Source organism: Papio anubis, chromosome 11 (assembly GCF_008728515.1).
Source record: "Papio anubis isolate 15944 chromosome 11, Panubis1.0, whole genome shotgun sequence".
NCBI lineage: Eukaryota > Metazoa > Chordata > Mammalia > Primates > Cercopithecidae > Papio > Papio anubis.
Genome location: NC_044986.1, coordinates 10,407,660 through 10,420,135, shown reverse-complemented (window position 1 = coordinate 10,420,135; position 12,476 = coordinate 10,407,660). Strand labels below are relative to the sequence as shown.

General features: G+C 40.9%; 1 protein-coding gene across 3 annotated transcripts; it reads left to right on the top strand.

Moving 5' to 3' along the window:
- Positions 1 to 307: 307 nt before the first annotated feature.
- FAM24A (family with sequence similarity 24 member A) lies at positions 308 to 12,138 on the top strand. 3 transcript variants are annotated; one of them, XM_009215553.4, is made up of 3 exons: positions 308 to 522; positions 10,666 to 10,792; positions 11,789 to 12,138. In XM_009215553.4, exons 2-3 carry the CDS (start codon positions 10,677 to 10,679, stop codon positions 11,979 to 11,981), a joined length of 309 nt encoding a protein of 102 aa, XP_009213817.1. In that variant the 5' UTR covers positions 308 to 522; positions 10,666 to 10,676; the 3' UTR covers positions 11,982 to 12,138. The 3 variants fall into 3 exon arrangements, with proteins under 3 accessions (XP_009213817.1, XP_009213816.1, XP_009213815.1); XM_009215552.4 differs by lacking the exon at positions 308 to 522 and adding an exon at positions 9,556 to 9,677; XM_009215551.4 differs by lacking the exon at positions 308 to 522 and adding an exon at positions 9,560 to 9,753.
- The last annotated feature ends 338 nt before the right edge of the window (positions 12,139 to 12,476 follow it).

The window sequence follows — 12,476 nt, the reverse complement described above, 5'->3', positions numbered from 1 at the left end:
GTTAAAGTCTCAGATTGACATAGTTTATTTTGAGTTGCTTAAATAAATGCAACTTTAATTTTACCTTCTTTCGTGTATTTAGTATTTTTTTTTAGTTTGAAAATGATGTTCTCTTATATAAATTGTTCTTCTGAGTTTCATAATAAATTGAAACCTCTGACCATTACTGTATTAGGGAGAACTTGAAAATACATTTAAAGTTTATATTTGTTTTCCTGAATACTTTACTCTTGCTGATAATACAAAGAAGTGACCTTAAATGGTGAATACTGTTTAATATTATTATTTATTTTTCTGAAGTTTGTATTGTAATAGTTGCTATCCTTTGGTGAAAGCCAGTGTGTGTTCATCAGTAAAGCTGTGATACACATGAGAGGAGTTTCAGCAAATTCTTCAACAAGCTCTCTGGCTCTAAAATCAAGAGTAGACCTAGACAGGATCCAAACCATAATGGAGTCCATGGGGTCAAAGTTATGTCCTGGAGCTCAGCAATTGATGAATATGGTTAGGTTTCAGCAGTGGGTAAGTAGAAATAGATGACTTTCCAGATACCATTAAAAATTTCAAAGTAATGGCTTTTTATAAGTACATGTAGTGATGTAAATTTTTTCTTTGAAATTTTGTAATTGATTTAACTGTTATCCTTATTTACTTGTGTAAAAAATAACATTTCATAGACTTACCCTCCTACAAAATATTTTGACTACAAATCTTCACACTTTTTCATGAATTCATTACACATTCATTCAGCAAGTATTTATTAAGCACCTTAGTGAACAAGGCACTAGTTTGAGTACATTTCAGGTTGCAAAGATGATCAGTTTATAATTTGTCTTTAAGGATTTACATTCTAGAACATATAAATGGGGAAGGATGAAGAAGTTTAGGAAAGGCTCACTAAAAGAAGTGGTATTTTTATCTAGGCCTTTAAAGGACAGAATTAGGCAAGTAAATTTGGAAGAAGGCCAATTCAGACAAAAAATTGGGTGAATAAAATCTTCAATGCTAGAAGAATTGGATGTAGCTGAGAAATGAGTAGTAGTTCATTTCTCTGGAAAAGAAGGGTAATAGGGGAAGTTTAAAGTAGATTTCAGCTGGGTCATAGTGAGAGCTTTGAATGCTACTTCATTTATTTTTTGAGATGGAATCTCACTCTGTTGCTCAGCTGGAGTGCAGTGGCACAACCGCGGTTCACTGAGAATGACGGTCTAAGATTGAACATAGTAACATGATGCTGGATGGTGAAATGCTAAAACAATGAAACTGTTGGGACTTTACAACTAACTTAATATTGGTGTTGTGGGAGAAAAATAGAATCAGATGTGAAATTGAGGCTTTGAGGATGGCAACACCAATAATCTAAATTCAACCCAAGGAAGAAGGATGCCTGAGGGGAAGAAAAGTTTAGTTTTGGGAATATTGAGTTTTAGCTGTGAATAAAACATTCCCTGGAAGGATGTTGCAAACATCTGAAAACAGAGGATTAGGAGAAATGGAATGAACCTTCAGTGGCCGGAAGGGAAGTTTAGTGGTGTTCCCACAGTAGCTGACGGAGTGTGGTGAAGGGAGGAACTGAAGCAAGGAAGAGAGACCCATGGAGAGTAGCTGCATTTGTGCAGATACAGGGAGAGGAAAAAAGGAACCAGAAATGTAGAAGGCAGCAGTGTGATAGAGTAGCAAGAGAAAGAATTTGATGTCAGATAAAATTACCTCAAGCTCTTGTCCTGTCTCCTCTTAATTCTGCATCCTTTGGGCAAGTTGATTCATTTTTTTTTTAACACGAATTCTTCATGTACAAAATCTAAATCTAATATAGATTCTTCTTTCCAAACCCTTTCCTGATACATTTAAAGTGTGAAATGCTGAGGTTCCCCACTGAAGGATTAAGACATATGAATCAAGGAGATTGCAGTTATCTCTGGCAGACTTAATTTTCAGAGATTATAACTGTTGTGTGTGTGTGTTGAAGAGTGATATATTTGCATCCTAAAAATAAATGCATCCTCCCTGGAAACTACTTGTCTGAAATAAATAGAAATATTGTCTTTTTATCTAATATTTGTTAAGTTTTTTGGTTTTTTAGATTCAGGGGGTACATATGCAGGTTTGTTACATGGGTATATTACATGATACTGAGATTGGCTTCTAGTGATCCCATCACCCAAGTAGTGAACATAGGATGTGATAGGTAGTTTTTCAACCCTCTCCCCCTCCCATCCTCCCCCTTTTGGAATCATGAGTGTTTATTTGCATTTTTGTGTAGATGTTTGTTTTTGTGTAAAAGGATGTCTTACACTCATTTAATATTTTGGTGAATTTACATGAGAACTAACATATAAGTTTGTTCATTTATGACTCTGACTCGGACCTCAGTGACGTGAGAACGTGTATGTTATTTTTATCAGACTCATCCTAATTTTTTTTTTTTTTTTGAGACTGAGTCTCACTCTATTGTCCAAGCTGGAATGCAGTGGCACAATCTTGGCTCACTGCAACCTCCGCCTCCTGGGTTCAAGCAATTCTCCTGCCTCAGCCTCCCGAGTAGCTGGGACTACAAGCACATGCCACCACACCTGCCTAATTTTTTGTATTTTTAGTACAGATGTGGTTTTCACTGTGTTAGTCAGGATAGCATCCTAATTTTTTTTTTTATAACATACGTAGCCATGAGGAAGCATTTCCTTCAGCATTTGGGAGAAATGTGTCTTAGTTAAAGGCTGAATGAACTCTTTAGTGTCTGATAGTTGCAGTCTGTTTTTTGATTCACAAAATGCTCCAATATAGTTATAACTAGAACACATAAGCTATATTTTATAAAATAATTAAAATAGTCCTGTTTGTAGTACCAATAATTCCAATGAGTTTTAATTCCTGATCTTCAATTTCTTCATTTTTACAGGTTAATGAAGACCTAAATTATATTTTATTTATATTAGAAATTCAGGCCGGGCGCGGTGGCTCAAGCCTGTAATCCCAGCACTTTGGGAGGCCGAGACGGGCGGATCACAAGGTCAGGAGATCGAGACCATCCTGGCGAACCCGGTGAAACCCCGTCTCTACTAAAAAATACAAAAAACTAGCCGGGCGAGGTGGCGGGCGCCTGTAGTCCCAGCTACTCGGGAGGCTGAGGCAGGAGAATGGCGTGAACCCGGGAGGCAGAGCTGGGGAGAGAGGAAAGCCCGCCCCCACCCCCCAGCGCGGGGGAAACAGAGAGCCCCCCTTTAAAAAAAAAAAAAAAAAAAAAAAAAAGAAATTCATAGGTATTGATTTTCTTGTGTTATGTAAGTGCTATACGTATTTATATGTGTATAATTGCTTTGCTAAAATTATTAGTCCTAAGAAAATTCTGCCTGAATTTGCTCAACTAGGCAAAGTAGAGCACAGCACTTACAAAATCTCTGTTCAGTCTTTTTCTCTTATAACTTTTCTCTATTTGTATGTGCTACACCCAGTAAGCCAAGTCTGGATGCTGGGAAGTTAGGGCTGACAAATGCACCTTCAAAAGTGTCAAGGTAACCACTCCAGTTTGAAATAGCTGAAAAGGATGTGTGGGTGATCAATACGTTAAATCAAGATACAGTGTATGATTTTAATTTCTGCATTGCCTCCCCCTTGAGTGTGATTCTATCTTCCTCTTCCCCATAAGTGGCATACTGAGGCTTTCACCACTGGATTTTCAGTCTACCTGATACAGGGCAGAGATTGAGTTTGCATGCTGCTGCCATATAACTCATCTTAAAGTACGACTGATAAGATCTGTCCCAGCTGTTGAGACTATAATTTGAGGCTCTTGTAAGGACACCCTATTCAACAAATGATGCTGGGATGATTGGCAAGCCACATGTAGAAGAATGAAACTGAATACTCATCTCTCTATACAAAAATCAAATGATCAACTCAAGATGGATCAAAAACTTAAATCTAAGATTTGAAACCATAAAAATTCTAGAAGATAATATCGGAAAAACCCTTCTAGACATTAGCTTAGGCAAAGACTTCAACACCAAGAACCCAAAAGCAAATGTAACAAAAACAAAAATAAATAGATGGGACTTAATTAAACTAAAAAGGTGCTGCACAGCAAAAGAAATTATCAGGAGAGTAAACACGCAACCCACAGAGTGGGAAAAAGTATTTGCAAACTATGCATCCATCAAAGCACTAATATCCAGAATCTACAAGGAACTGAAACAAAAGAAAAAAAAAATAATCCCATCAAAAAGTGGGCTAAGTTTCTTTATCTGACAAAGGGCTAATATCCAGAACCTACAAAGAACTCCAACAAATTTACAAGAAAAAAACAAACAACCCCATCAAAAAGTGGGCAAAGGATATGAACAGACATTTCTCAAAAGAGGACATTCATACAGCCAACAGACATATGAAAAAATGCTCATCATCACTGGCCATCAGAGAAATGCAAATCAAAACCACAATGAGATACCATCTCACACCAGTTAGAATGGCGATCATTAAAAAGTCAGGAAACAACAGGTGCTGGAGAGGATGTGGAGAAATAGGAACACTTTTACACTGTTGGTGGGATTGTAAACTAGTTCAACCATTATGGAAAACAGTATGGCGATTCCTCAAGGATCTAGAACTAGATGTACCATATGACCCAGCCATCCCATTACTGGGGATATACCCAAAGGATTATAAATTATGCTGCTATAAAGACACATGCACACGTATGTTTATTGCAGCACTATTCACAATAGCAAAGACTTGGAATCAACCCAAATGTCCATCAGTGACAGATTGGATTAAGAAAATGTGGCACATATACACCATGGAATACTATGCAGCCATAAAAAAGGATGAGTTTGCGTCCTTTGTAGGGACATGGATGCAGCTGGAAACCATCATTCTTAGCAAACTATCACAAGAACAGAAAACCAAACACCGCATGTTCTCACTCATAGGTGGGAACTGAACAACGAGATCACTTGGACTCAGGAAGGGGAACATCACACACCGGGGCCTATCATGGGGAGGGGGGAGGGGGGAGGGATTGCATTGGGAGTTATACCTGATGTAAATGACGAGTTGATGGGTGCAGCAGACTAACATGGCACAAGTATACATATGTAACAAACCTGCATGTTATGCACATGTACCCTACAACTTAAAGTATAATAATAATAAATAAATTTAAAAAAAGAAAAAAAAAAAAAAAAAGTGGGCTAAGGACATGAATAGACAATTCTCAAAAGAAAATATACAAATGGCCAACAAACATGAAAAAATGCTCAAAATCACTAATTATCAGGGAAATGCAAATCAAAATCACAATGTGGTAACACTTCACTCCTACAAGAATGACCGTAATGAAAAATTGAAAAATAATAGATGTTGGCATGGATGTGGTGCAAAGGGGAATACTTCTACCCTACTGGTGGGATGGAAAACAGTATAGAGATTCCTTAAATAATGGAAAGCAGATCCACCATTTGATCCAGCAATTCTACTACTGAGTATCTACCCAGAGGAAAAGAAGTCATTATATGAAAAAGACACTTGCACATGCATGTTTACGGTATGCAATTCACAATTGCAAAAATATGGAACCAGCCCAAATGCCCTTCAGTCAATGAGTGGATAAAGAAAATGTGGTTTATTCATACTACTCACCCATAAAAAGGAATGAAATAATGGCATTAGCAGCAACCTGGGTGGAGTTGGAGACCATAATTCTTAGTGAAGTAACACAGGAATGGAAAACCAAACATCTTATATCCTCACTTATAAGTGGGAGCTAAGCCATGAGGGCACCAAGGCATAAGAATGATACAGTGGAGTTTGGGGACTCAGGGAGAAGGGTGAGGGGGGGTGAGGGATAAAAGACTACACACTGAGTACAGTGTACACTGCTTGGGTGAGGGCTACACCACAATCTCAGAAATCACCACTAAAGAACTTACCCAACCAACCAAACACCACCTGTTCCCCAAAAACCTATTAAAAAAAAAACTTTGTTAATAAAAAGATAAACCATGTGATGAAAGACTTTTGAGAAATTATAAAATAATAAACGTTAAAAAAAAAAAAAAGATTGGAGCTCTCGTCATGAACCCACTTGCGGAAGTCATTGGTCATAATGGAATGCAGGCGCTGTGAATGCAGAACCCTGTACATGTAGCCTCTGACCAACTGCCTGACATCCTTAAATTTCAGAGATGAGGCCAGAGATTCCCAGCACGTACTCCCCAAACAGTCTGCTTTGTCAGAATCACCTGGGGGACTTGTTAAACATGAAGGTTCCACAGCCCTAAACGCAGATCTAAGGAATCAGAAAAGAATGAGATGTGGTCCCTGAAGAGCCATTGCAGGAGATTCCAGGGCTATTATTAAACAGACTGAACATGGAGTCCCTGTTTTGGGTTCTGTGATGGTTAATATTGAGTGTCAACTTTATTGGATAAAAGTATGCAAAATATTGTTCCTAGATGTGTCTGTGAGGGTGTTGCCAAAAGAGATTAACATTTGAGTCAGTGGACTGGGAGAAGCAGACCCACCCTCAATCTGAATGTGCACCATGTAATCAGCTGCCATAGCATCCAGAATAAAAGCAGGCAGAGGAACTTGGAAGGACTAGACTGGCTGAGTCTTCCAGCCTACATCTTTTTCCCGTGTGGGATGCTTTCTGCCCTCCAACATCAGACTCCAAGTTCTTCAGCTTTTGGACTCTTGGACCTTCAATACAGACTGAAGTCTGAAGTCTGCACTACTGGCTTCCCTACATTTGAGGTTTTGGGACTCGGACTGGCTTCCTGGCTCCTCACCTAACAGACCGCCTATTATGGGACTTCACATTGTGATTGTGTGAGTCAGTTCTCCTAATGAACTTCCCTTTATGTATTCATCTATCCTATTCTGTCCCTTTAGAGAACCCTGACCAGTACAGGCACTCTAACACACTCAACCTGTGCCTCCGCCTCCCCTGGGGAAATGCTTAGAAAGGCAAGTTCATGGGCTCCCCCCACCAAACCAATGAATCAGATCTCTATGGTTAGGCCCAGAATCTGTGATTTAACAAGCTCTCTAGATGATTCTTATGCACACATAAGTTAGAGAAACCCTGCTTCAATAAATGGATAAGTCTCAGAAGAAACAGACTCAAGATTCCAAAAACTCTGAGTAGGTGACTGTGCAACCTGTGTGTGCAGGAGATGCTCCTGAAAGTTGCTGTTTAAATGAGAACTGTGGGATCTAGAAGAGAAGTAGGAAAGCTCTTTGATTTGTTGAGGAGTCAGAAATCTTGAAACATGATGAAACCAAGTGATGATTCCAATTGAACAGTCATTTGACTGCAGACTTTTTCTAGCAGAGACCCATTGGTAAAGATTCCCTCAAAATCGTCCTCACTTTCACACCTTCTGCCTGGATCCAGCCTGTGGGCAGAACACACCTGTGGCTGGAGAAGAGCCACAGCAGAAGAGTTAATTACTCACATTGGCATCAACAGTTTTCCAAACTGTGACACATCTGTCCTTGTAGAAACCTCTGAGACTCTAACAGCCGCCACCGCCATCATTGTCAAACCTCACACCATTCATTATCCCTTCACTTTAGAAAAGAAGCAGCAGGCTTAGGGAGGTGAACTGCTTTATTAGTCTTGGTATCAATAGATGGTGAGGATGGGCTTGAAATCCAGGACCCCTTTCATTTTCCCTATTTCCATCTATCCTGTTCCCCATGCCCATGTAGAACCTTCTTATTTAGAATTGATTCTCTTTCACATTTGAAATCAATGGAAAAGTGAAGCAACTCTTCTGCCATAGCAGCCTCTCAAGGTAAAGCAAATGCTAGCGTCTTCCCAGTTGTCCCTTCCTTTTCCCATGTCCCTACTTCCTCATACTGAAAGACAGTCCTGTGCCTGAATTGAGCAAGGAAGCCTAGGATTTTAGTTTTCTGCCTATTCTGACATAATCTCTTCAAATCCCCTCAGAAGATATATGCTCAAGATGGGTTCCAGGAAAAAACCCTAGGAAAAGAAACGTGAATTCTCCTTCCACCTTAGTCAGTTACTTGCTATGTAACTTTGGAGAAGTTATTTGACCTTACTTGACCTCAGTTTTCTCTTCTGTAACCACTGGTCTATGTTTAAAAGCACAGGCTCCCCAGCCAGATTGCATGAGTTTCTTCCTAAAATCCCAATAAACATCTTCCAAGGGTGTTCCGTAACAGGCAGGAGAAAAAAATATATATATAAGCTTATACTAGAGCTCTAAGCCCTGCATGTTTGTATCCTTAGCCAGTTTTTCCCAAGTCCTCTCCTGCCATCTCCCCTTTCATGCATCTCCAGTCAAATCGCCTTTTTCTTGTTCCTTGAACACACCAAACTTATTCCATGTTCAGGGCATCAGTTCATTGTCTCTTCTCATTCGGGCATGACTTTTCTGGTTATTGGTATTATGGGTGATTTTTCATTGAATCGTGGGCATTTTGACTGTTATGCTAGGAGACTCTAGATCCTATTTAAATATTTTATTTTATTACGTAGTCACTGCCTAGGTTTAGCATGCAGGTCCTGGCTGGCTTTTGTGGGATTAGATGCCAATGACAATTTAATTTTCAGAGGTTTCGTGGTGCTATTTTGGTCTACTTCATTTATCTGGTGCTACTGGGGCTTCTAGGTCCCCAAAAGTGCTGCCTGAGGGACAGAAGGAGGGCCCCCAAGCTGGAGTCCAGGGGGGTCTCTAGCACATGGGAACAGAGTGCTTTCTGGGCTAGGTCACTGAATGTGGTCAGATCCCCCTTTAGGGTCTGAGGAGGGGAGTCTCAGGACCAGCAAGGAAGATGAGCACTGCCCCTGCAGACTTATTGCCAGTGGGATTCGCAATCCACCCAACTTGCTACTGCTGCTGGGAAAGCCTGGGGTTGTCAGCAGGACTCACATTAAATCCGGGAGTGGAATAAGCTAGCTTGAGCGTTGGAAAACACCAGATCTATCCACCTCCCCTATTCTACTGCTGTGGAGCTTACCCAGGCCTGGGGTCCCTAGTAGTTTGCTTTTTTCTTTCCGGTTTCAGAGTTCTCCTTTGTTTGATTCATGTTATTTCCAGGGATAATAATTATGCTTAGCAGGGAGAAACATGTCCACACAGTCTTCCTTGAACCTGGTGTCTCTTCATCTAATTTTACTACACTGGCTGGATATGAGTACCTTAAAAATCATACAAACCTAACTAGAACAGATATCCTGTTCGACTTTCATTTTTGTACTTCTTTTAACTATAAAGCATTAAAATCGTTCCATGTCAATGGAAGTGTGCCTGAATCCTAGTAAATGGCTCCATATTATTTCACTGTGCAGCGAAAATCTAAAGTCTAACCAGTCTTCTATCACTGAACATTTAAATGTAAGATTATTTTACCCTTCCCACATTTCTTTTTCTTTTATTTGCTAAATTGAGATCTCAAACTTGCTTTTGATTAGCAGTCAAACTCCAAAAATTAATGGAAGGGAAATAAGACCTGAAAAGGTAAAAGACAGAATTAAGTGATTCAAAATAGTATTTATATTTCACAAGAGCAAAAATATGCCTATGGAATAGAATTCAGAACTCCATGAAAGAGAGCTGGTGTCCAGAGAGCTGATGTCACACAGCCTGTGGCATGAAGGTTGGAGTAGGCCCATTCTACCAGCTCCGGCTGAACCTGAGCTTCCAAAAGTGAGCTGAGCTGTTCAACCTTGGATCTTAATTACTCCTAGCAGGGATAATTAGATCCCTCTTTCGCAGATTACAGGTTTGAGAAGTTCCAAATATCCCATGCCGTAAAGCTTTTTTTTCCCCCTTAATTTTATTGTTACAATTGGCCTTTATCTAGCTCTGGATGGTTGAACTGTAGTAAGTATGCTTAGCTCCCAGATTGGTTCTTCTCTCCTGGCTCACTGTTCCCCAATTTCAGAGTGTTAGATTAAGCAAATTACTTATTCCAAACAAACTGCGTTTCCTGGGAGAATTGAGTATTTATTAAATAGGCAGAGGTAGGCCTATGGTCTACTAGGAAGACAGAATGAAGGACAGGGGCTCCTGGATAAGCTGGCTCCTGGTCTCTGCAGACTACCTCCCATCTCTGAGCCCTGGCAGGGGTTTGGCTGGAAGTGTCAGGAATCTCCTTAAACCCTGAGATAACCCAGTTGTCGGTGGGAAGATTGAAAACTGTTTTTCCCAAAATACTTATCACTTACAAAATAGATTTTCATATTCTCAGTATTGTTAGACAATACTTTGTAGACTAATTATCTTAGCTTCATAAAATAATTTTAAACCTAATGTACAGTGAGGGGTGACTTCTGACCCTCGGAGTGAACATATTTCAGGGCCCAGGTGGTGGGGAGTGAAGCCATCAGCTCCAGGGCAGTCCTGTGGTCATTTCCAGCTGCACATCATGCCTGTGAGAGGGAAAGATTCTTCCCACTGTCTGTCATTATGATTTCCTTCCCTCTGGAGTTTGCATTGAAGTCCATTTTTATCCATAAATAAACCCTTTTGTCTACCCCTGGGCCAGCTTAGGATCCTAGGTGTCTCTGGAAAGATTTGCTTGCAGTTTACATGCATAAAGATCTGTGTTTGGGGTTCACTCTTCCTCTAACGGAAGCTTAGTGGCTGTGTGGGGACGGAGGCCATGTTCTGCTTCCCTGCACTTTCTCCCTAGGCGTGGGAAAGATGTTTGATCTCAGGACGAAGATCATGATCGGCATTGGAAGCAGCTTACTGGTTGCCGCGATGGTTCTCCTAATTGTTGTGCTCTGTCTTTACGTCAAAGTAGCCAAGGCACTAAAGTGAGTCACGTGGGGAAAAGTGAATCACACCTCCTCAAATGGGATACCTGGACTCCCTATCTGAGCAAGGTCATTCCTTGCTGCTGTGGCCATACCCCTGAGTGAGTGAGGTCAAGAAGAACAAGCAGTTTTGAAAAGGCAGAAATGGCAGCTGAGTGTAAAATATTTTTCCCTTCTGCCTGGGGTTTGTCGAATGTTCTCAGTTTAAGGCTGTGAGAGTCAGTGGTGCTTGGCTGTCACTGGACCTCAATGAGTTTACCATCAGGTGTTTAATTCAGCACCTTGGCCAAACCTCCCTTTGTTCAGCACCGTGGCCAGTGCCTCCCTCTGTTCAGCACCTTGGCCAGTGCCTCCCTGGGCACTGTAGGCTGAAGACTATAGGGGAGGCTGCATGAATGAGCCTCTGCCTTGTGCTTATGTGGAGGACGGGCTGGATTGATCTCCTCTTGCCTGAGTTGGGAGCTGTCAGAGTGTTCCTTCATTTCTGGTGGCCTTGAGGACAAAGAGGTGGACTTTTAGGACTCTAGGACAGCTGACATATGTGAATATCCTGGGGGACAGCAGAAAAGGGAATGTAGGTTGAACAAAAGACAATTACAGTTTGGGGAGAAGACCCTTCAAGTAACAGAGAGGTTGGTTGTAAGACACAGTCCATTCTAAGGAGTTCACAGTGACACATCCCGGAGCCTGGGGCACAGCTGAATACAGCACCTTCCCATTGTTCCTCCATCTCGGGGGCCTGCAGTGACCAGCTGGGTGACTTTGCTTGCAATTCACTTACCCTTACTTTTGTAACCTGAGTTTACATTTATAGCAATCGTAGGAGAGGAAGGGATTGAAGAGGAATTTGATACAGAGGAGAGAGCCTTAATGTAGGGTTGGTGTTCATGTTTGATTGGCTTCAGCACTAAATTTCCCAGACACCCCCAACAGTTCTAACAAAAGGACTGAGAAGAAAAATTCTAAGCCTGTGGTTTGTGTGTGTCTTTTCTTAAGAGCTGCAAAGGACCCTGATGCTGTGGCTGTAAAACATCACAGCCCAGACAAGGTGTGGTGGGCCAAGAACAGCCAGGCCAAAGACACCACCATGGAGTCATATCCGTCTCTCCAGTGCTGTGAAGGATGTAGAATGTATGGCAGTTGTGATGCCCTGCCACCTTGCTGTTGTGACACAAATGAAGGCCTGTGACTTGGGAAAGGTGGGCACAAAAATCTTCATGAGCAATATTTCTTTCTTAGTAGAACATTTTATTATTCAAGTCAAGTTCTAGAATGTTTACATGCTATTATATAATGTACAGTGTTATTTTCTGTACTTTTGCATAAATGTGCAATATTGGAAATAATCCTCTGCCTCCAGTATTTTTGTTAGTTATAAACATTGCTTATTTAAATATGTATGTTACCCACTTTGGGATTTTGGGTCACTAGCTGGTAATATTACATTGTGGTAAAAGAAAGTTAGAAAATGAAAGTGTCCAGCACATCTCCCACCCTACCAGGAAAATGCACATTGATATTAGGACATTTCCAATGTCAGTCCCAACTGATCTACCCCAGCTGGAGTAGCTCTTTTGGCTCTCCTGAGAGCTTTGGTCACTGGCACCCCGCTCCTCCACCACAGATAATGGTCCATTCATCCAAGACAGTGAGAGGAGCCAGGCAGGGCCTCCCTTGCATTAAA

Excerpts from the sequence above, each read along its gene's own strand:
- FAM24A (XM_009215553.4), top strand. The coding sequence starts at position 10,677 with ATGTTTGATCTCAGGACGAAGATCATGATCGGCATTGGAAGCAGCTTA. Across the intron at positions 10,793-11,788 it reads AAAGTAGCCAAGGCACTAAA|AGCTGCAAAGGACCCTGATG; the intron begins GTGAGTCACGTG and ends TCTTTTCTTAAG.